At 41.9% G+C, this 25,068-nt stretch overlaps 1 protein-coding gene across 2 annotated transcripts in view; it reads right to left on the bottom strand.

Annotated features, from left to right (window-relative positions):
* The window catches only part of Wdtc1 (WD and tetratricopeptide repeats 1), a 61,706-nt gene extending 39,119 nt beyond the window's left edge, over positions 1–22,587 (bottom strand). Inside the window, exons 1-3 of one of the 2 annotated variants that reach the window (XM_005394898.2) lie at positions 22,396–22,587; positions 4,937–5,084; positions 3,306–3,389 (exon numbers count right to left, since the gene is read on the bottom strand). In XM_005394898.2, coding sequence (XP_005394955.1) covers positions 3,306–3,389; positions 4,937–4,984 — 132 coding nt within the window. In that variant the 5' untranslated portion in view covers positions 4,985–5,084; positions 22,396–22,587. The remainder of the gene's footprint in view (positions 1–3,305; positions 3,390–4,936; positions 5,085–22,395) is intronic. The other variant, XM_005394896.2, reaches the window with a different exon arrangement.
* Positions 22,588–25,068: the final 2,481 nt, after the last annotated feature.

Raw genomic sequence — 25,068 nt, 5'->3', positions numbered from 1 at the left:
CAATGTGGAATCTGAAACCATATAATGGAGCTGCTGGTGCCCTGCTACATTAAAACTCACTCTTGTGAGGCTGGGGATATACAGCTATGGGGCAGAGCATCTGCTTGGCATGTCCAAGGTTGTGGGTTCTATCCCCAGCTCCAAAGAGAAAAAAAAAAATGCATTGGTGTATTCTGTGTTACAAATCTATAACTGAGTTTTTTTACACATCTACATATGATTCTGTTAGATCATATGCTGGTCAGTCAGTGTATGATTAAATAGTGACTTCTTGAATTATGAAGATCTTCAAATACTAATATTTTATACAGTATTGTTAAAATTATTATTTTTTAAAAATGTATTAATATTACTACAGATCCCATCAGGAAAATCTTTTAATTAAACCAGCTATCAGGGTATAGGATATATGCCTATAATCCCAGCACTGCAAGAGGCTGAGGCAAGAGGAACTCAAATTCCAACCCAGCCTAGGCAATTTTACAACTTAGTAAGAGACCCTATCTCAAAATCAGCAATAAAAAAGGGGCTCAAGATATAGCTCAGTGCAAAGGTCCTGAATTCAATCACCAGTACCACAAAACATCAAAGTTTCTTAATGGTGGCTCACACCTGTAATCCCAGCCACTCCAGATGCTGAGGCAGAAGATCAAAAGTTCAAGACCAGCCTGGAAAATATAGTGAAACCCAGTCTCAAAATGCAATTTTTTGGGGGCTGGGGATTTAGCTCAGCAGCACAGTGCCTGCCTGGCAAGCGCAAAGTCGTGAGTTTGATTCCTGGTACCAGAAAAAAAAAAAAAAGAAAAAAAGAAAAAGGAAAACAAACAAACAAAAAAATGCAATTTTTTGAAAAGGTAGCAAATGTAGCTCAGTGGTACAGCTTGCCTAGCATGTACAAGGCCCTGGATTCAATCCTAAGTAGCCCGCACCCCAACCTGTCCAGATACAAGACAAAGCCTCTCAGCACTTAAAACCTTGGTACTCATTACTTGGTTGAAGAAGGCATACTGTATACCAAAAAAAATGTCAGTACCAAACTGTTCTGGCTAGGAAGAAAGTCGAGTCACAAGGCAACCAATACTGACAAGTTCTAACTTGTGCACCCACTATTTAAAAAATGTTTGTGTCAGAAAGAGTTGTGTACCAAATCTGATGAGTTCAAAGCAGTCAAGTAACAAGACATAACTGTACTTGAGAGACAGAATTTGGAACTGTACTTGGAAGCTATGGACCTTATGGTAGTAGATGTAAGTTTCCCTATATTCTAATTTTGGTAATGAAGATTGGAATTAGGGCATCATACATGCACACTGGAACTGGAAGGCAAGTGCTCTACCACTGAGCTATATACCCGCAGCCAGTTTTGTTTTTTGTTTTTTTGTACCAGGAATCCAACTCAGGACCTTGTGCTTGCCAGGCAGGTGCTTGTGCTGCTGAGCTATATCCCTGGCCCATCCCAAGCCCTTTTTATTTTCCATTTTGCGACTAGGTCTTACTAAACTGCCCAGGCAGAACCTGAACTTGTCAGCCTTCTGCCTCAGCCCCCCAAGTAGTGGGGATTACAGGCATGTGCTCGTAGTAGACTCTCCGGATTTTTGTCCTAGTTCATTTCTCTCTGCTGACCCCAAATTCCACTGGACCCTGAAATGATAGGCACATTCTTATCCACTCCAGTCTTCCCTAGAGCTGCTGTGTCAGTTAGTTTGCCTCCCAACACTTGGGAGGCTTAGAGGGGAGGATTCATGATTTTGAGGCCAGCCTGGGCTCTGTAGTGGGTTTAAGGCCAGCCTAAACTGCCTCAGCCTCGCAAACAGCGGTATTACAGGTATGTGCCACCATGTCTGGCTACCATATTTATTACTTCTCTAAACAGAAAAACATGAAAGAAATAATGTGACTTCTACTTGATAACGTGAAACGATCATTATGTTAACTTAAGAAGATACAAAATTCAATGTGCAATTATAATTATGTAGCAATATACAGGAGGTAAGTGATTTGCTCTAGTTTTCTGTATTATTATTAATTTAGTTATACTGGTATGGGGATATAGCTCAGCAGTACAAGTGCCTGCCTGGCAAGCATAAGATCCTGAGTTCGATTCCCGGTACCAAAAAAAAAATTCAGTTATACTGCAAAATAAATATAAGTTCATACTTAAAAGAAAGCAGTAACAACCATCTCTAATCTCATCACCTCAAGATAACACTGCTAACATTCAATAAAATTCTAGTCCTTTTCTAAAATAATATAATCACTTATAAATACATTCCTGAAGGAACCAAAAAAATTCTTAACCTACAGATAATACAAAGTCAGGACAGCTAACAGCAGATTCAAAACATGATCTTAAAGCAGCAAAGGGAATGGAGTTAACATAATGGAGTATCTCTGTGTTAGACACAAGGAAAAAGCTAAACTTCTGGACCAAAACCCTGCCCTTGCCATGGACTGGACACAGCCAACCTAGACAGAGCGCTTGACCTAAGTCCGTTTTTCGTTTTGTCTTTGTTTGGTTATTTGTTTGAAACACTTATTTCCTGCTGGGTATGTTGGTGCACACTTGTAATCCCAGCACTCCAGAGGCTGAGGCAAAAAGACTGCCCTGAATCTGAGGACAGCCGGGGCTATGTAGTGAGTTCAAGGCCAGCCTAACCTGTATTGCAAGACCCTACCTCAAAAAAAAAACAAAAACATGGGCCGGGGATATAGCTCAGCGGCACAGTGCCTGCCTGGCAAACGTAAAGTCCTGAGTTTGATTCCTGGTACCAAAAACAAAAACAAAAACATATTTTTTATTTACATGTCCAGAATATTGCTTTGAAGATAAGAAACTATACATAAACAACAGTATACGAGACAATCTATAAATTCTAAATTCCTATATACAGGATCATTATTGTCCATGCCAATAGTAAAAATGGTATGGAATTCAACAAACCTCTTCCAAGTCAAAGCAAGTACAGGTACAAAAAATAATTTCTGGGCCAGGCATGGTGGCACATGCTTGTAATCCAGCACTAGAGAGGCTGAACAGGAGGACTGCCATAAGTTTGAGGCCAGCCTGAAGACCGTCTCAAAAAGCAAAACGAAACAAAACAAAATTCCTATGTGAAGTCACTAAACTTGATTCAGATTTAGCTGCCTATAAAACTGCCTAATAAAAGGAAAACTGCCTAATAAAATCTTCAGATATGATCTGTGGAGAAAAGCTTATCCATACTTTGAATAATACCAAAAGGATCCTACATACAGAGAAAGGAGAGTAGGCCATGCGCATCTAGGGTGCAAACTGGATCTCTTACCTGCAGCTCTGCTTCCAGGCCCAGCCTCCGGATAAAAGGGTCAGTGACATGGTATCGCCGCTCAAAGCTCAGGGCACCACGCTCCTAGGGACAGAAACAAACTCATAGTTTCATTAATTCAGTTCAACATGATTTGATGTGCACCTGTTCTGTGCACCTATCTGTTTTTTGAGACAGAGTCTTGCTATGCAGTTCAGGCTGGCCTTGAACTCATATGTAGCCCAGGCTGGCCTCGAATTAGCAGCGATCCTCCTGCCTGGCCTCCCTGGGATTACAGGCAGGTGCCACCATGCCTGGCTTGCTGTGTACCTACTCTATACTCAGTCCAGTGAGGGCACAACAGGAACTAGAAAAGATAGCAAAGAATTGGCTTGCAGAAGTTTTCCCTATTCTTGGTCAGAAGTACAGCACGAATGAAGAGAGTAGAATATATAATTAAGCACTATGCTGTGCTACTGGGTCCAAAAAAAGTGGGAAAAAAAGGAAAGAAAAACTGGGGACAACAACTAGGGAATTACTCCATATTTAAGTTAGAGACAGTGGACCTCGTTTATAGGATCTATGTTGTGGGGGTTACACAAAGGAAAAAAAACCTACTGATTTTGTGCCTCTGAAACATAGTCCCTGTCCTTAAGGGCCATCTCATTTAATGAAATGAAAACAAACAAACAAAAACAAACAGTTCCACAAATGGATAAAGCTAAAAGGGTTCAGGAATGCAGCAAAAATACATAAAACACACATACTAATGTGCACCAAGTGCATGGCTTCTGTAGAGGTACAGCCTCAGTCCTTCTAGATGATGAGTACAGCTTATGCTGAATGCTACTAAAAGTTTCCTTAATTTTTTTTTTTAGCACTTAAACATTTTAAAGAACTTTTGCATGTTCATTCAGATTTCATTCTCATGATCAGCCTATAAGCAGACAGATGGTATTATTGTTAAACAGAAAGCTGAGGTACAGGGAAGTAGTCTTAATGGCAATTTACTACGGCAATGGCGAGATGAAGCTCCTGACCCCTCGCTGGGGTTCTGATCATAGAAGCACATCAGACCTTGGTCAAATTTATCCCTTTAAATCTCTGTGGCTCCTTTACTAAGAACTTGCCTGCCAAAGACAAATGCTACCTCACTAACATACTTGACTGTCCAAAGCATCCATTTGCCTCACAGATATAAGAATATCTTCTATATACAAACTGCAGGGGATAGGTTTTAGTATAGGACAGCCTCAGAGAATCTAAACTTCCCTGAGACCAAGACTTCCCAGGTTCTCTTATATAGTATACTATATAGCAGCCGGAGCAACATGAGAAGCTTTATTTATTCTTGTGCATAATTCCCAACACAGGGATATGTATGCATGTGTACAACATACTGATGGCTCCCCTACTTCACAAGACTACATTAACCTCAGCAGCCCAAGCACTTAGACAGAGAAATCTCCATGAATTCCATGTTCTTGGATAAAAGGAAGGCAAGAATTCTTCATTCTAGTCTTAGGCTGCTGTTAACTAATTATGTGACTATAGGCAAGTCACACAGTCTATACCTCAGTTTCTTCAACCATAAAATGAATCTCTAGGGAACAAAGGATCTCATGCTCTGATTCAGAGTCTGGGCTGCTTACCTTGATCTGTCTGCGGATGAGGTCTCTAGTTATGTTCACTTTTGCCATCTTCTCTTAATGGGTTCAACAGAAGAAAGCTATAGAAGGATTTTCAGGACACTTGCACATTCCAGCCAAGCCCAGGTCCACAAGATACACATTTAACTACCTGGGGGGAAAAAAATCATCAAGCCTCGGGAGATGGATTTGGGTGGTTTTGCAGCCCTGAGTCTACCCCTAAAACAGTCACTAGCCCCTCAGTAAAGTGGACATTTCCTGCGATTTATGGTATGGAGGGCTAGTGCTGCTTCATACATAACGTTGAAGAGTGTGAATAGGTAAAGAGGGCGGGAAGGATACTGACTGAAGACCTCAGGAAGCACTGGAATAATCACTGAAGGAATCATGTACATTTCACCAGAAAATGGAAAGGTTGGATATAAACACGGCAGCATATCCTGAAAATAAGAGCAAGGTGCACAGCCCTACGGAGGTCAATGTTCACTTGCTCATTACGCATCTGGGCAGCCAGACTGAACTTTTAATTATGCTTCAAATCATCAACCCTCAGCTTGGCTCATCCCCAAACAAAATCAGTATCAAACACAGAATGCTCAACCCACTCACAGATTAACAGTTAGAGTGCAAGCGGGGAGCTTCAGGTTTTAGCTGAACACCTGGAAGTTCCCAAGGCGAGGGCGGCACGCTCAGTGAGGGCATGGAAGCTCCATGCCTCTCCCCATATGCCTCGCCTTACACGTCTTCATCTATATCCTCTGTAACATCCTTCAGAATAAACTAGTAAATGTTAAGAAAAAAAAGAATGACAAGGAAATGTAATGGTGTCCATGACCAAGGTACAACCTGATAAAAAATTCTGCTGCAATATTGATAGGTTAGTCTTTAGTCCTATCACCTCTAGAAGCTACCTACTCATGTGTTATACAACTCTGATTAGAAAGAATAAAAGTAACCCCAGTCCTGAGAATTTAGCATGAGAAAATTCAAAACATAAGGAAGGAAGGAAGGAAGGAAGGAAGGAAGAAAGGAAAGAAGGAAAGAAGGAAGGATATCGGGAAGAGCTAATGAGCAACCTGGGTGTTAAGGCACATGCCTGTAATCCCAACACTTAGGAGGCCAAGGCAGGAGAATCACCATGAACTTGATGAGGCCAGGCTTGGCTACACAGTAAATTCAAGGTCACCCTGAACTACTCAGCGAAACCTTGTATTGAGAGAAAAAAAGAAAAAAAAAAGGAAAAAAGATTGAAGTATTTTCATCACAGATTTTCTAACAGTAAAAAATATAAGACCAGCTGAGGGTGGTACACAAAAGTAATCCCAGCACCCTGGGGGACTGAGGCAGGAGAACTAGAAAATTTGAGTCCAGCCTTAGAAATTTAGGAACTTAGTGAGACCCTATCTCAAAATAAAACGGGCTGGGAATGTAGCTCAGGACAAATGCTCTGGGTTCAATCCTCAGTATTGAAAAAAAAAAAAAAAAACTTATGCAAGTTTCCAATAACCAAGAAATGGTTATGTAATACATAGCTGTATATTTTGCAGAGATTAGCAATGCTAAATATTAAGGACAAATGCTTATATCATATATTGATTTTTTTTTTGAGACAGGGTCTCACTTTGTAGTGTAGGCTAGCCTTGAACTCACTACGTACCCCAGGCAGGCTTCAAACTTGTAGCAATCTTTCTGCCTCAGCCTCCAACTCCTGGGATCACAAGCATGTGCCACTATGCCCAGCTCATATTATGTTTACATAAAATAACATGTTGCTTTCTCAGTCAACACTATTATCATTGCTATCACTGCTATACTGAAAAAAGGAAACGTAAAAAATAGTAATAGCTGTCTTTTGATAATAGGTAATAGTACAATCTGTTTTCCTGATAGGGATATTCACTGGCGTAAATTTCCCTCTTAGGACTGCTTTCATTGTGTCCCATAAGTTTGGTATATTGTACTGTCATTATCATTTAATTGTAAATACCATCTATAGGTAATAGTATTTTTTCCTTCTTTTCAAATTTCTTCTAGAAAGACATATTAATTTTTAATCAGAGGGGGGAAAACAAAACACCAGAGGAAAAAAAAAAACACAAAGTTTTTTCTTTTTGTTTTACTCACAGTGTTGGAGAGCAAACCCAGGGCAGCATTCACACGTGACAGACAACTGCTTTGCCACTGAGCTACATCCCCAGCCTCACTTTCTGGGTTTTTAAGAAATTCAGTAGCTGGGCGGGGCGGCACACACCTGTAATCCCAGCACTTAGGAGGCTGAGGCAAGAGGACTGCCACGAGTTTAAGGCCAGCCTAGGCTATATAGTGAGTTCAAGGACAGCCTGAACTACATAGCAAGGCCCAGTCTTAAAAAAAAATTCTCTCTTGTTATTTGCACCTTTTAGTTCTAGAGTCACAGAAGAGTACAGTCTTTCTTCTCCTTCAGGGCTCTGTACTGTGTATGTGATTCTCAGGGCCCACCTGCTTCTCTGCCAAGCATCTCAGCCATGAGGACCTCTTGAGCCCACATCTGGATTTCCCATCTGCTGGCCTCCTGCAGATTCTTAGCATGCTCTAATGAAATAACACTTCTTCCACCTAATTTGTAAGTAGCCTCCTTCCTTTCTTTTAGGATTTAACCACAAAAGGAAACTCTAAATATTATGTTTTAGAAGATTTTCTTCCTTTAATTCTAGATACATAGTAGGGCAATAAAAAACTTGCTAGCTGATTAGATATTCCCATTCAGCCCAAGTTCTTTGGGGTTAATGACTCTGATTTTGCAATTACAAACTCATAAAAAGGCCACAAATTTCTCTTACAACACAGATGCCATTCTGCATTGTATCCTGGTGAACAGCAGGGAGACAGGGAAGTCCTTGGCATTATTTAAGGTCATAAATCCTGTGGGCACCAGCTAGCCACAAGTGCTAGCTGAGAACAATCACAACTTCATGATGCTTTTTTCCAGGGGTTGGTAGACATCAAATAAAAAATGTGAACTTGAACTAATTAATGTAAGCTCATTACAGGCTGCAGTTGTGTCTATGACATATGTTTGTGATATAATGATCAAAGCCAAAACAACTTAATTTCCCTACAATCACCAAGAGTATGGGGTGAGGCTTATTTTGTTTTGTTTTTTGAGATAAGGTCTTGCTATATGTAGTTCAGGCTGGCTTTGAACTCACAATGTAGCAGAGGCTGGCCTTGTACTTGCAGTGATCCTCCTGCCTCATCCTCTGGAGTGCTGGAATTACAGGTATGCACCACCTCACCCAGCCTAGGATGAGGCTTATTATACTGAGAATATACTAAGACTGGGAGCATATCTGGTAATAAGACCACTTTGTGACCTTGCTCAAGTTCCTTCATCTCACACATGCACAAGAACAAAATGACAAAGGGTCCACGTATGCTTCACCAATAGAAAGGCTCATTCATTACCTCCAATCCATTTTCTTTGAAGGACTAAAGCAAAAGTTTTCCATGGCTGGAGATGTAGCTCTGTGCGAGAGTACTTGGCTAATATGCAAGGCCCTGAGTTTGATTTCCAGCACCATCACCACCAAATTAAAAAAAAATTAGACCAAAAACTGCTAAGAAACAGCAAGTGCCGAATATGCATTTACTGTGTGTCAGACACTGTGCTGAGTGTTTTATACTCATTCAACAAATGAGGAGAAGCTTTTTCTATGTCCTAGGAACTGCTCTAAGCCATTGGATACACTTAGAAGGAAAACAGACAAGGTCCTTGCTCTCCTGGCACTTAAATGCTAGCATGAGGGGACAGACAATAAACAATAACATACATAAAATAGGAAAATATGCAACAGTAAAAATGTTAGCATGACAAAAGAAGTGGCTGATGTGAGAGTGACTGAGGTCAAAGAAGATGCTGTGGACATTATTGGAGTTTTTTGGCTGCTCAGAATCCCCTTCTGTACTTCAGAAATTCCCATCTAATAAGTCTGGTGTGAGGCAGACCTCCTTCCCACTATGAAATGAAAATGGTGGCAACTCAAGTTCTCATTCTGATGCTCCCTTACAGGCAGTGTGTGCCAAGTGTAGCCTAGGCTACACAACCAGGTACATTAAATGTTAAACTGTGATCTAGTGTCACCATCTGGGGACCACAGCGTCTCTGCTGGAGTGTAGCAAGGGTAGCTACAGTGGCCATCAAGGTGCAGCTTATAAGGTAGCTGGCTCCACTATTATCATCTTACAAATAAAATGGATTAAAGGACATGATACATTTTTCAGCGTTATAGAGCTAATATACTGGAGCTATAACAGGGTTTCAAACTCAGAACTGTGTGATCCCAAAGCCCACACTCTTAACTACTACAGGATGTAACTTCCCAGAATAACAATCACTTTGAGAATCTACCAAAGAGTCAACTAAATTGCCACTACTCATAACTTAATTTTCTTATACATTAATTGAGTATTTATGGGGTATGAAGACTGTGAGAGACACAGGGAAAGAGATGAAAGACACAGTAACCTATACTGGAAGAGCTCAAAATCAATGGCAAGGAGCTTTAACTAAGATTGATGTGTGGCTTGGAAACACTAAAGGAAACAAGAAGGGAAAAATAACCTAGACAAGCAGAAAACCACATCAGTCAAAAGTAAAATGAAAACTGGGATTTAAATCAGACTGGTAGTCTGCACTGGTGATGCATGCTGTAATCCCAGCACTCTCGAAAGCTAAGGCGGTAGGATGAAATCTGGGCTTATCCTAGGCAACTTGGTGACTTAGCAAGATTTTGTTACATTTCAAGACTTAAAAGGTGGGTGGCTAGAGATGTAGTGCAGTGGGAAGGCCCTGGGTTCAATCTCCAATCCAGTAACATAAATGAATGAATAAATGAATAAAATGGAAAAATTAAAATCAGATTGGTAAGCACAGATTTATAAAAACCAAAAATCAAACCTGATGCAACTCCTGTCTAGTTAGCTTTCACCCCATCCTCTGTACCAAGGATTGAACCTGGGACCTTTGCACTGAAATATAGCCACAGCTTTTAAAAAAATTTTTATTCTTAAGTCTCACTAAGTCACTGAATTGCCCAGCGTGGGCTCCAACTCGTGATCCTTCTGCCTCATCTTTCCATGCTTGCATTACAGCGTGTGCCATGAAGTCTGGCTACTAGTCAGCATTCTGATAAATGTTTCTGCTCCTATCCTGACAAGAAATAGTAACATAAAGGCAGAAGTTCATCCTAGAACATAGCCTTCCCTCTCTTCCCTAAGGAAATAGAGGCTCAGTGCCTTTTCATAAACTTTTACAGGCAGAGAAGCATAGCCGGAAACACATTTAAGCAGACATTATTTACTCATAAAAGATTCACATCAGGAAGAAATACTCTTAAATCTACCAACATGAGTAACTAGTTTCATGCTTCAATCCAAAAATTTTTCAAACACAAATAACTAGATCAATAAATCAACAGTTACTTGAAAATGGGAGATTTAATAATGGTCAAATTTTAAAAACATTTTAATGAGGGTTCTGTAAATAGGCACTCAGATATGGAATGATTTTTATGTGAGAGGTTTGGAATTGGCATAAGGACGTTACATATATGATTAAACACTAAAAAAGACATGGAGGGACTTCTTATCTCTGGTATAGTATGCAAATTATATAATGTTCAGTTCCGCTAAGGCAAAATGCCTGCATCAGCAGCCTCAAATTAGTAACTCTGAGAATTCATGAAACAATTTTTTTCTTCAGGGATGGGGATAGAATCCTGGACTTTCACACTGAGCTACATCCCTGCCCTTTTAAAATTTTTCATTTTGAAACAGGCTCACTCTACTATTCTCCTTCTGCCTAGACTGAGCTCCAATTTGTGATCCTCCTGCCTCAGCTTCCCAGAGTGCTAGGATTACAGGCATGCACCACCATGCCTGAGGTTATGAAGTAAAAATTTTAATGTGTTAGACTTTGAACACATAGCCAAGAACAAGCCAAAGAGAGATCCTTCTCTTCAAGAGCACACACTATAGTTGTCCTTAGTTGAATATCAGTGGCACTAAGGCTAGTGTAATCATAGTACCATAGAGGACTTTAGTCCCTTTTTCAAAAGCTAAATTTTACTGAATTACCAAAAGGAATAGCTAGGACAGTAAATTCAGGAGAACAACACAGAACAAATGTTTTTACTCATTTATTCATGCATTTTGTTTGTTTGTTTGTTTGTTTGTTTTTTGAGGCAGGGTCTTGCTATGTAGTTCAGCCAGGCCTTGAACTTTGTAGCTCAGACTAGCCTCTAACACATGGCAATCCTCCTGCCTGAGCCTCCTGAAACCCTGCCTCAAAAAAATAAAAAACAAACAAATAAAACCAACTCTAATAATATTGAGGGCTAATTTGTTTATAGGACACAAAAGCTCTATAAAAACTTTCTCCAGTTAGAGTACAAAGGTTTAGGATGGCACCTACTGTACTATAGGATGTTTCAGGTCAGCTCTAACGTATACTCAATGAAAAGGAGAAAGAAGAAAGCAGGTTTCTGGGAAGTAAGAATATGAAAAACAAAGATATCAAAGGCACAGAAGAAACACATGACATAAGGTTCTAATAAAAATATGAGCTGTTATGCAGATGTTACACCTCTCAAAAAATATTCTATTCCTGGAGCTCCAAAATGCCCAGCATCATCACTTAACCCCCTTTCCTTCCATAAACTTTTTGTCTATTGTGAAATTCTTTCTACTAGCACACCTCTGATATTATATAAAAGATGCTAGTAAGAAAGTAATATTCATGGGGATCTGTGTCTATAATCCCAGCGACCTGGAAGGCAGAGGCAGAAGATCATGAGGTCAAGGGCAGCCTGAGCAACACAGCAAGACCCTGGGCAGGGGAGACGGGGAGGGAGCAAGCAAGTTGGCTAGCTAACTCTCGGAGGCTCAAATAGGAGAAACCCATTTGGGCCCAGCTAGAAAAACTTATGAGATTGTGTCTCAAAATCAAAAAAATTCAATCAACATCTCAATTTGGAGGAATTAATATATGCAAAAGTTTGCATTATATTATATATTAATGATATAATACCCTGAGGTTAACAAGCCTTTGAAGAAAGTATATCTGTAAAGATTACCCATCTGGAACAAAGGGTTAAATGGTAATATCCAAACATGAGAAATCACCCATTTCATGTGTGTCTTGGTCCTTGTCTTACACCAGAAATATTTAGGTACCTAGGCCTAGATTTCAGCCTCTTCAATGTGCCAATTAGGCAAGTACATTTCTGAGTTTTATTTCCTCATTTGCAAAATGAGAATGCAAATAACTACTTCAATAGGTTGTTTTGAAGAATAAATAGTAAATTATACACGGAAGTACATAATAGTACCTGGATCATAGTAGATGTCCAACAGATATAAGCCAAATGTAAACTCCACTAAAACCTGGTAATTCCTGTTATACATGCTCAGTAGCATAAGTTACATTTCTCCATTCTCTACCAGAGTTGAGACTGACATTGGGGACTCCATTGTAGGGGCAGAGGTAGGGCATAGACACCAAGATGTCTTTATGACCTCTGCTAGCTTTGAAATGTAAGATCAGAATAAAAATGTAACTCTGTTAAAAACAAAGGAAATCCACACAAAAAAATGTTTATAAAGCTGAGCTGAAGCCAGGCGTAGTGGTCCATACTTGAGAGGCTGAGGCAGGAGGCTAGTTGCAAGTTCGAGACCAGCCTGGGCTACAAAGTGAGCTCAAGGGCAGCCTGAACTGCATAATAAGACCCTGTCTCAAAAAAATAAAAAAATAAAAAAGCTGGGCTGGGTGGCAGAGGCAAGAGGATTCCAAGTTCAAGCCTTAATGAGACCCTGTCTCAAAATAAAATAGGGCTGGGGATATAGCTCAGTGCAAAGACCCTGGGTTCAATCCCAAGTACTACAAAATGAATGAATGAATGAATAAAAATATACATAAACACAGAAGAATGTTTTTTGTTGGTGGTGGTTGTTTTAAGAGACCGGGTCTCACTATGCAGTTCAGGCTGGCCTTAAACTCACTATGTAGCCCAGGCTGGCTTCAAATGCCCAGCGATCCTTCTGCCTCAGCCTCCCAAGTGCTGGAACTACAGGAGTGTGTAACCATGCCAGGCTGGCAGAATGTTGATATTTTTTGAAACAGGAATTATTTCTAATAAAATCCTTCAAAAACTTTTTTTCAGCTGGTGGAATAACTCAGTAGCAGGTCATGCACTTAGCATGCTTGAGATCCTGGGTTCAGTTTTCAACACTAAAATAAATAAATATGACTCCTTCCTGCCTATAACCCCAGCACTCAGGAGGCTAAGGCAGGAGGATCAAGGCCAGCCTGGCCTCCAAAGTGAGTTCAAGGCCACCTTGAACTGCATAGTGAGAGCCTGTCTGTTCACTTAAGAAAGACAAAAAAAAACTTTATTCCCAATTAAAAGTAATGCAAAATGTGCAGTACTGATTAATAAAATGGAACATCATTAATAATATACAGTAAAAAAAATCAGGTTCAAAACATATACAACCATATCAGTCTTGGAGGTGGAGGGAGATAACTCCAAGAAATATATATCCTTACAATGTTATAACTAGGATATTCAGCATAATGTTGGGAAGACAGATGACTTTTTGTTCTTACTTTCCTGATATTCTATAGTAAACAGTTACTTTACGATAATGTAGAATCAGCAGTAAGAAACCAGTTTTGGAGTGAATCTTAAAGGGGTAGGGATGTAGCTTAGTGGCAGAGCACTTGATGAGCATGCACAAGGGCCTGAGTTCAATCTTCAGCACTGGAAAAAAAACCAAAAAACTTAAATTCAAATCTGACTCTACTATTCTCTAGATTATGTGATCTTGGGTAAAATTACTTACCTTCTTAAGGTCTTTTTTTTTATTTTTTGTTTTTTTACTTGAAAGGTATATGTTATATATCTATCTCATAGGGGTACTGGAAACATTAAGTAAGATAATGTATTGTAAAACAGCACGTGTGTAGTATATTAAGTGCTCAAGAAACACTGGGTATGTCTTCATCTCTTACATACAGATAATAACAGTACCTACCTCATAGAGCTGCTGTGAGGATTCCATAGGATAACTGGCATAATGTAGTGTATACTGTGAATGACATGTTATTTGCAATAAGAAAGTATCACTTAAGAAAAGCCCCACCTCACGGTGGGGTTGTAGCTCAGTGGTAAAGCATATGCCTAACATATGCACAACCCTGGGTTTGGTACCCAGCACCATAAATAGTGAAAGGCCTACCTCAAAAAGTTAAATAGAGTTACCACATGACCCAGAAATTCTACTCCTAGGAATACACCCAGGAGAACTGAAAATGTTCACACAAAGCCTTGTATTGGTAGGTTCAAAGCAGCATTATTCATAACAGCCCCAAAGCAGAAACAATCCAAAGTCCGTCAACCGGTGAATGGATAAATACAGCATGGTACATCCATATCAAGTGGAATATTATTTAACCATAGAAAGAAATGAGGTACTGATTCACACTATAATTTGGGTAATATAGGGGTTGGGGATTTAGCTCAGCGGCACAGAGCCTGTCTGGCAAGCGCAAGGTCGTGAGTTCGATTCCTGGTACTGGAAAATAAAAAATAAAAAAAAAATTTTTAAAAATTGGGTAATATAGTAATAGAAAACATTGTAAGTGAAATAAGCCAGTCACAAAAGACAAAAGACAATTTATTGTACGATTCTTTATATGAAATGTCAAGAACAGGAAAACCTATAGAGGCAGAAAGTAGATTAGTGGTTGCTTAAGCCTAAAGGTTAGGATGGGGATGACTGTGGGTGGGCGGCAATAGCGCAAAAGAGTGTTTCTTATTTTGGGTGATAACAGTTTTCTAGAATCAGAAAGTGATGACAGTTGCATGACTTTGTGACTATATTAAAAAGTGCTAAACTGTATACTTTTCCTAGGCTATACAGTGAGTTCAAGGCTGGCTTGAACTGCATAGTGAGACCCTGTCTCAAAAAACAAAAACAAAAAGGACAAAGTATCCCATGGGCCAACTATTCATCTGATTCATCTATCACTTCTAAGTCTCCCAGGAGTGATGTGAACTTAACAGGTAGCAATAACTATTGCTGAATGAATAGCACCATAACTACCTTGGTACACATATAAGGTTTCATACTTATCAATGTGCTTTTATTCATGCTTTTAATTTGCTACACAATAATTCTGTGAAAAAGCCATAAAGCTATTATTATCCACATTTAACAAGAGAGAATTGAAGCACAATACTACGTAGCATTGAGGAAGAGGCCCTGGACTGGGATTGGAGGTCTTGCACTGTAGAACCGTGTCTGCCTTTAATTGGCTGTATGACCCTGAGTAAGGCATTTCGCTACTAGGTTCTTTTTCCATTTATAAAATGACAGATGGACTGAGAGATGAGCAACAACACCTCTTCCAATGACACTCTGCTACAATTTTTTTTCACTCTGCTATAATTATAAGGAGACACTGCTATGTAGCAGCATCTCAGTTCTGGAGAAAGAACCTAAAGCATCTGTATTCTCTTTCCTCTGCACATGCAGCCTTACCACAGCAGGGAGGAAGCCCCAGCCCGAGTGACAACTGACCCTCTTTCAACATTCTGAATTATGCAAAAGATGTACACAAGTTTCCTTTTACTCTATTTGTAATGGTTTTCCTACTGGAGCAATCCTATAGAAGAGAAGAAAAGTAAGCCCAAGTAGGTTTTTTTCTACATGTCAACTTCATTAGAAGTACCATAATAAGATGAAAAATTGAGCTATGGAATCTAACAAACCTAAGGTTCAAATACCAGCTCTGTCACCTATTTTATATGACTTAGCATTTCTAAACCTCAGTTTCTTTATCTGGCAGTATCTACCTTTCCTGGGTGACGAGGAATGGAAGCGTGTACATGTAAAATGCCTGACTCTGAACCTGGTAAATAATAGTTATTGAACATTCTAAACAGTTTATAGATATTATCTCACAAAGTAACAACCCTACGAGATACTATTACTATCATTTCACAGAGGCAGGTGCTGGGCACAAAAAAGTTAATTTGCTAAAGGCATGTAGTTATTAAATGGAGAGTCACCCTAGATAGTCTGACACCCAAGCCCTGGCCATTGCCCACTAAAAAATAATTACTATTGTTATTATTAATCCAACCATGTCCAAGCAGTCTTACCTAAAAGAAACTTTGTTTCTTACCATTCTTCAGGGCTACCTGAAAGAATCAGCATTACCTTGACTAAGGGTATAGTTCAAGGGGTAAAGTGCCTGCTTAGCATGCACAAGGCCGTAGGCTACATCTCTAGCACCAAGAAAACAAACAGAAATAAAACAAAACAACATAAAACAAAAAATCACCTCTGCTCTGCTGGTCTCAAATATAAACTTATAGGGTGCCACTTTAGGGTCACAGACTAAGTTTGGCTGGTAGGACAGACCCACAGCAAAACATCTTTGAAAGAGTTCTTTCCCATCTTGGAGGCTCCTGGCTCAAATGATCCCATGTGGGACTGACTGAAGTTTTCCTTTATGAAGTCCGATCTAAGAAATGCTTTACTTTCTGGGAGTCTGGATGAGAACTCACTTTGACGTCTCCTCTGCCTAAATGGGCTCTACAGTACCATTTGAGTTTTGTCAACATTTTTCCTGGATGTTTCCAGAACTTTCCTGGATGTTTCCAGAACTTTGATTTTCAGCAATTAGCTTACCCACTTTCTCCCAGACACCAAATCATAACGTAGTGGGCTGGGGATTTAGCTCAGTGGCACAGCGCCTGCCTGGCAAGCGCAAGGTTGTGAGTTCGATTCCTGGTACTGAAAAATAAACAAAAAACAAAAAACAAAAAACAAAAAAAGAAGGAAAAAAAATTGTAAGGTAGTGGAGGGAAAAACAAAAAGGCAGAAGGGGGCACAGGTGTGGTGGTATACACCTGTAATCCCAGCTAGCAGCGAGGCTGAGACAGGAAGATTGTGAGTTCAAGGTCAGTCCGGGCAACTTTTGTCTCAAAATGCAAAACAAAAAGGACGGGGGCTACAACTCAGTGGTAGAATGCTTGCCTAGCATGCATGAGGGCCAGTATCATAAACTCCAGTATCATAAAGGAAGGCGGGGGGGTAGGGAAAGAAGCAAGGAACATATTTGGACAATGCTGCTCTCTCTCTTATTTTAAGAGCATCCATAGTCGTTTTTTTTTTTTTTTTTTCTGGTACGGGGAATCGAACTCATGATCTTGTGCTTGCCAGGCAGGCGCTGTGCCACTGAGCTAAATCCCCAGTCCTTCAAGGTTTTTTTTTTTTGAATAGCTTTGATCCAGTGGGTTGGATCAAGGAATATTCTCTATTTTATCCCAGTTAGGTCTTTTTTTTTTTTTTTTTCTTTTCTCCCCCGCAACCCCCCAGTACCGCGAATTGAACTCACGACCTTGTAACTTGCTAGGCAGGCACTGTGCCGCTGAGCTAAATTCCCAGCCCCGCATCCATAGTCTTGAATTTTTTCCAAACTTGCATCTTTCCAAATCCTGCTATAATTCAAAATATCTCTTATAAAGGAACCACTGAAGTTTCCCTACTCTACTTTAAGCGGGTCAAGAAAAATGAAGCTGATCAATTTGGAAATGCTTTTTTTCTGAGTTGCAGCTGCGTGACATCCAGACAGGTGTCTCAAAAGGGAAACAGGCAGCCATCAGCATCAGCACTCAAACACTCAGGCCTCAACTGTAGAAGTTCCCTCAGCAGAACTGCCTGGCTCTCAGTCTGAGAAAGTCCCCCTAAAAAGGTAAGGGATAAGCAGTTTTATTCTTCTTAAAAATAGAATCTGGAATTACAGGTGACACACACCTGTAATCCCAGCACTCAGGAGGCTGAGGCAGGAGGATCATCTTGAGTTCGAGGCCAGCCTGGAGTACACAGTGAGTTCAAGATCAGCCTGAACTATATAGTCCCCCAAACAAAATCTAGAGTTATGAATAAGGTCAAAATTTTACCAAGGTTCTGATCCTAACACTGCCTAGAAGTCCCTAGATAGAGCGCTGGGCAAGGCCTTAGTCTGTTCCCCACCCCCACCCAAAGAAAACAGGGTTAATACCTCCCCAGATGGCTACAGGCAGGATTAAGGGTCATTATTCTTGGCATTCAGCTCTGGCCCAGCTCTAGTAGTTGTGACCTTGTTCATCCTAAAAGACATTAAATATAAATATACAAACAGAAACTCTTGAATCTGGCTCTGTAGGAGTGGCTACGAATTTTCTTTTGGCTGGGCCTCTACACTACCTCCTATACTCTGACCTGTTGACTGTATCTCCATATTCAACCTTCAGGTATTAGTCACTAATGCCACAAAGTCCTTCAAGGAGTCTGCAGCCATGACTAACAGCACAAACAATGAGTCCCAGGACTCTCAGGGTGTCAGTCAGGTCCAAACTTACTTAAGGAAGCCAATAAAATGATACTCGTTTACCCCCAAGCCCTGGCTTTTGAGAGCAACCACTGATGTCCAGTGAAAAGCACATATTATGTCAGTTAGTCTTCATCAACCCACTATAAAGCAGGTGTTATTGTAAGCCTCATTTCACAGATGAAGAGACTGTAGCTCAGAGAGAACCTATGACTTGTTCTAGGTCACAAAGCTAATGAGAAGCAGATATAGGTTCCAATAACATCCCTACTACTACTAGTTATGTAACCTCCAGCATTCATTCTTCCTTTTTATTTTATTTTATTAATTAATTAATCTATTTATTTTTGGCAGCACTCAGGATTTGAAATTGAACCCAGGGCCCTCACACTGAGCTATATTCCTAGCCCTTTTTTTATTTTTAAATTTTGAGGCAGGTCTTGCTAAGTTGCTAAATTACTCAGGCTGGGCTTGAAGTTGTGATCCTTCTCAGATCCCAGAGTCCTGGGATTATATGTGCAAGTCACCATGCCCAGCTCTCCAGAATATTTCTTAACTTTCTAGAGGCTCAGTTTCTTTATTTGGGGATAAAGATCATTCCTATCTAAGGGGTTTCTGAGGAGTACATGAGACACTATAGAGTGTCCAGCAAGTGTCAATATATACTAGTTTTTTCATATCAGAAAAGATGAGTCTGATATTTTCATAGACTCACAAGTTTAAAATAATAAAAGCTCACTTAGTTCAATTATCAACATAAGTATAAGTCCCCACCATATCCTTGATAAGCAGTGGCAAAGTCTTGGCTTGAATACCTCCAAAGATGTGTAACTTATTCTCTCATGGGCAGCCTACTTTGTTTTTAGAAAGCCAAATTCTCTCCTATGAAACAAAAGTCTACCACTTGAAATTTCCTTCTTTAGTCCTGGTCTGCATTCTAAGATCACACAGAAAGGTCCAGTCCCTCTCTCCAAGACAATTCTTTAAGAATCTGTAGGCAGGTATCATGTTCCACAAGGCTCTCAGCTTTGGACTTTTCAGCTCTTCCTCATGTATTACAGTCCCACAGGCAGCTAAATATCAAAAAGCAGAAAGACCTGAGTTTGAATCTTTCCTTTTACTAGTTAAGTGAATTTAACCAAGTTTCTTAACCTTGCTGATTCTGTCCCTTCATTAGTGTAAAATGAAATGATTCTCACCTCACAAGACAGTCATGAGGGTTAAACTAGATAAAGTAAAAATACTATCTAGTACCAAGCCAAATATGTACAAGACTCTCAATAAGTTATCAGTCACTTCTTAGGATATTTGCTAGTATCTCTCAGAGTAAGTTAGCCAGAATTAAACATAACCTCAAGGAACTGGTTTCTGATGGCAACTGTCAGGATTCTGGCTTGTGAAAACAAGACAGCTAAGAAAGCATAGCCCCCAGGTTCTGTGGGTTCAGCAATCAGCAATGGCACTCCAAAGATGCAGTGGAGCTTCCAAAGGGAGGATGAATGAAGAAAGGAAACAGAACAGATAATTACGCCAGTAACCCAAAGAAAAGGCAAGTGTCATCATTTCACATGTTTATCTATGACCTTCTCTGAGATTCAACTGTAAATGTGAGCTGCATTCCTTAAATGAAAAGGAGAGATGAAAAATAAAAACTATGAAGACCAAGTCACATCTGGATCTTCCCTAGTAGTTGGCACGTCAAGGCCACAGATGTTTGCAAGTGGCCTTCAAGATGTCTACTTGTGTCCTTCCAAATTCTGAAGCCCAGGTGTGTGAAAATACCCTACAGAAGACATTCAATGAGTCAGTACTGAATTCCTTCCACCTAGAAAAACTGCCACTTATGTGACAATTCCAAAGCTCTAAACTGGCAAATTGTTGTTAACACCATCATAGTAATCATTATACATATGTAAATATTTATAGTAATCATTATACATGTTTTCTCAGTGGCCACCAGAGGAGTAAGTTTATGCAAACTTACATTCTGTAGTTTATCCAAAAGTGCTACTTCTACAAGTTGAGATGTGATCTGAATGTAAGTGCCTCTAAATAGGTCAAAAGAGGAAAAAAGGGAAAAAAAAGAGAAAGAACCCAGATTTTCAGATAGTGCGATCATAAATTAAAACATAAAATGTTGTTTCTGGTCTGCCAATGAGTTGCAACCTACAGTGAAGAAATCAGACTCAGCCCTACTAGGTACTCCTTAGTCCCTTTTAGAAGATCAAGGTGGCCAGGCATGGTGGCGCACGCCTGTAATCCCAGCACTTGGAGGTTGAGGCAAGAGGACTGTTGTGAGTTTGAGACCAGCCTGGGCTGCAAAGTGAGCTCAAGGCCAGCCTGAGCTGCATACAGACCCTGTCTCAAAAAGACCAATAAATAAATAAATAAATAAATAAAAGATCAGGGTATTAAACCCAACAATAAAAATTCAATTCCAATCCAGACATGGTGGTGCATGCCTGTAATCCCAGTACCTGGGAGGCTGAGGCAGGAGGACTGCCTCGAGTTCAAGGCCAGCCTGGGCTGTTACACAGTGAGTCCTAGGCCAGCCTAAATTACAGACTGAGACCTTGTCTCAAAAAAAAAAAAAAAAAGACAAATAAACAAAATAAAATAAAGGTACAAAAATAAGCCAGAACTTACACAAGAAATACCCTTAGGTAGTTCCTTCAAGGTAGCCAGCAGATACTGATCCTTGAAAAACTCTGAAGTACAGAAAAGCTTATTACTGCAGACCACTGGGAACCCCTGTGCCCCAGGACGGGTTTTTCAGAAGTCACCCAGTCAGAAGGAACCCCCAGGACAGTTTTACTTTCAATACTGTTTTAGACTTGTTTAAAAAGGAACACTTGGGCTGAGGATATAGTTCAGTGATAGAGGGTGTGTCTTGTGTAGCATTCTGGGGGGCCCTGAGTTTGATCTCCAGCAACATAAATAAATATAGATAAGTGGAAAGAAGGAACGCTGCCTATACCATCTTTCTGGACACTCCATCCCCCAAACACCTTAAAACAAAACAAACAAACAAAAAAAACACCAAAATCTTTACTGCCATTTTACCCATCCTTGGAAATCATCCTCCCATCCTTGGAAAGAATGGGGAATATACAGCCACTCTACTTGGCTTCTGAACTCACAACCTTGAGAGAAATACTTTAAAACTGCTCTACTATCAGGTCAGGAGGTTCAAGAAAATCAGAGGAGAACTTTAGGGTAAACAATTATATTGGGCTGTTAGACACATGTGATAAACTCTGTACTCTAGAAACCATAGTAAGTACGCCTGCAGCCAAGAGTGAGCCAAAGGGCACCAAGCAAATTCAACACGGCTGGCAGCTGGCAAAGGGACGCCCCACTGCAGCTTTCCGAAAGAATGGATCCTGCTGGTTCGCGGACCTATCTCCGCACTTTCTATTTATCCTCTGAAGCGGGTACTGAGCAGCCCACTCCCAAGTAGAGGCCCTTTGTACCGGGTGCTACAACCGCTGGTGGAAACACCTTGGCAAAGTTCAGTTTGGTGCCAAGATAACCTACGGAAGGCATCTGCGGCTGCCAGGAGCCTGGAAATGAGAGAGAAGAGGAGAGAAGAGAGGTACAGAGAAGTGACTGGAAGAGAACAGGTCAGGTCACTGCCCTTTGTAACTTCCACCTGCCCCTTTCTTCCTGAGACCGATGCCAGATCAGATGTCAAAACTCAGGAAAAACAAACCAAAAAAAGCCCCCAAACAACAACGAAAGTCCCGTGAAGGGATGATTTCCACCTCACCTCGACAGAGCCTTCCGAGACGCCCACTGCACCCCTCCCCCCAGGCCCCGGCCAGCCCCTCTGTCCCCACCCCGCCCCGGCCCACTCTGCCCTCCGCCCCAGCAAGGCCTGCCCCGTCTCGGGACGCCCCGGGGCGCCAAGACCGGCGGGCTCAAGGCCCCGAGGCCGACAGGGCTGGAGCCGGCCCAGGGCGGGCGGCCCGCGTGCCGGGGCTGCGGGAGACGGTCCCCGCCTCGGTGCCCACGGAGGGCAGAGTGCTGCGGCGACGCGTACCTGTCAGGTCTCTTCCTCGGACCAGCGGCGCAACTTCAGGAGCCCATGTCGGTCCCGGGAGCCCGGCCCCTCTCCCAGGAGTGGGGGCGCGGATCCCGGGAAGGGGGCTGGGGGACCCGGGCAGCTCTAGCCTCTTCCCATGCTCCCCGCCCGGCGCCTGGCCGGGGCCGGACAGCGCCTCCGCCCGCCCCTGCGCACCGCCTCACACCCGCGCTCACACACACTCACACTCCCTCGCGCGCTCTCACACACGCACTCCCCTCCCTCCTCCTCCTCTGTTTATCTCCTCCAGCTGTCTGGGGACCCAGGAGAAGCCCAGCACTGCGCCTGCGTCACGTCGTCTCCGCGCCCTCCCGGGGCCTCACAGCCGGCGGCTACGCTACGGAGACAACGTCCGGGAGCTTCCAGAATGGCGAGCCAGGGCCCCAGCTGCACTCCCTCCCTCCCCGCGCCCGGTCAACGTCTGCTGCCGGCGGCGCCTACTAACCTGCTAGTGTGGGAGCCGCGGCGGCCAATCCGCTTTGCTTCTCGCGGGACCGGCAGCCAGTGGGCGGGCGGGAAAGCTGGGCGAAGCCCTACGGCATTCTGGGAGTCGTAGTTTTTAGCTTTGAAGGAGTTCCTGCTGAGCAGGCTTGCCCGCCCGGTTGCCATTAGTTACCTGGACGCACCTCCCACCCCCCCCACCGCATAAAATGCTCCCCCACACGGCTTCTAGAACCCTCTCGCAATACACTCGCCCATTTCCCTTGGAGCTCACCAGAGTCCCCTGGGAGCTCCTCAGGACTTCCTCTGAGCCCCTGAGTGCAGGACCCCTCAGCCTAGGGCCCACGGAGCCAAGCCTCAACCTACTCCTTCCTGCTTTGAGGGACCGGCTAAAGTAGCACATTCCTCTTTTGGTCTCCTGAGCCTGACAGAAGAGAATAAAGGAGAATCATTCCTATACCGAGTGACCTGAAGGAGAGTCACCCACACGCTCTGAGAGCTCCTCAGGCTGATGGGAGAGACAGAAACAGGTCCGTCAGAGACTGATGGAGTCACTGCAGTTCCTGCCTTTGAAAAAGTTCCATCCGTATAGAGTCCAAGTCTGATGGAGACAGCCTCCTCTCAAAGGAAATTTCCAAGGTGCCAAGGGATGCTCTGTGCCTAACTTCGTAAAACAGAAATCAAGCCTTAAACCAGAAAAGGAGGACTCTACCATCACTTTCTTTTTGTTTGGTTTCTTTATTTTTCTTTTGGGTACTGGGAATCAAACTCATGACCTTACGCTTGCCAGGCAGGCACTGTGCCGCTGAGCTATATCCCCGGCCCCCTACCATCACTTTCTGAGAGGGGAAATTGTCACTCACCCATAGGGTGCAACTTGTCAGATCATAGTAATTTATTTTCGCTGTATTGGGTATGCTCCTTTAGATAGGCACTATTGCTATCTGTGCTTTGCAGAAGGCGAAGCGGGAGCATAAAGAGGTGAAAGGTCACCTGTCCAGGGTAGCACAGCTGATAAGCAAGCAAGCTGGGATTCAAACCCAGATCTGCCTAACTTCAGACTCTGAGCCTTTAAACACTGCTTATCCCACCTGTGAAAACCAGGCAACACCCGCCCTCAGAAAGGACTGGATATACATATTTTGTGCTTAAATTATTTCTCCCATGTTTATCACTCCAGGAGTTACACCACCCCCACCCCCCACCCCCGATTCTGTTCACATCGTTAATGTGAATTAGCCTGTGAGCTCCCAAGGGCTGATCAGCTGATCGTTACCTACTTGGGGAAGGAAGAACCTACTGTTGTGAATTCAGCTCACAAAGCCTTTCATGCCTTTCTCCTAAAAATGTTGTGGGTCATTCTTCCTGGCCTTTCCCTCTCAGCAGTTCCACTAAATATGTAAATTAAAAATTATAGATATTTTTGTCTTTTTGAGACAGGGTCTCACTATGCAGTTCAGGCTGGCCTTGAGCTCACTTTGTAGCCCAGGCTGGCCTTGAACTTGCAACAATCCTCCTGCCTCAGCCTCCCAAGTGCTGGGATTACAGGTGTGTGCCAGCATGCCCGGCAAAATTATGGATTTTGGAACTAAAAGAAAATTTTGAGATCATCTATCCATAACTCCCCAGTTGAAGGCTGCAACCTTGACTATGCTCAGTGGGTCATTTAGATTAAATAATAGCTAAAATTTATAGAACCCTTTCCATGGGAGATAAATGCTTATAGTGGATTAAGAAACACTCCCACAGTCATGTAGCTAGAATGAGGTACAGTTAGGGTTAAAATCCAGATTATTGTAATACCGAACCCCTATTTTAAACCTTTTTTTCTAGTTAGGTGTGGTACATGCTGGTAATCCCAGTTTGGAAGCCTTGAGAATGGAGAATACCAAGACTTTTTAAAAATATGTTTATAAACCATTTACTGAAAAACAGAATGAATACACTTTAGGATATTTCCTCTCAGAGTGTTTTCTGCAAAATTTATGAAGAAACGTTGACATAATTTTTATATTATTTCTATAGGTCTCCTCTACATGATTATTTTTCAAAGGATTTTCAAAAGAGTCTTACAGCCAGACGTGGTGGCACACACCTGTAATCCCAGCACTCGGGAGGCTGAGGCAGGAGGATCATTGCAAGTTTGAGACCAGCCTGGGCTACAAAGTGAGCTCAAGGACAGCCTGAACT

The sequence above is a fragment of the Chinchilla lanigera genome, unplaced genomic scaffold (genome assembly GCF_000276665.1).
Source record: "Chinchilla lanigera isolate Chin_1 unplaced genomic scaffold, ChiLan1.0 scaffold00051, whole genome shotgun sequence".
Taxonomy (NCBI): domain Eukaryota; kingdom Metazoa; phylum Chordata; class Mammalia; order Rodentia; family Chinchillidae; genus Chinchilla; species Chinchilla lanigera.
This window is presented reverse-complemented; position numbering and strand designations above follow the sequence as displayed.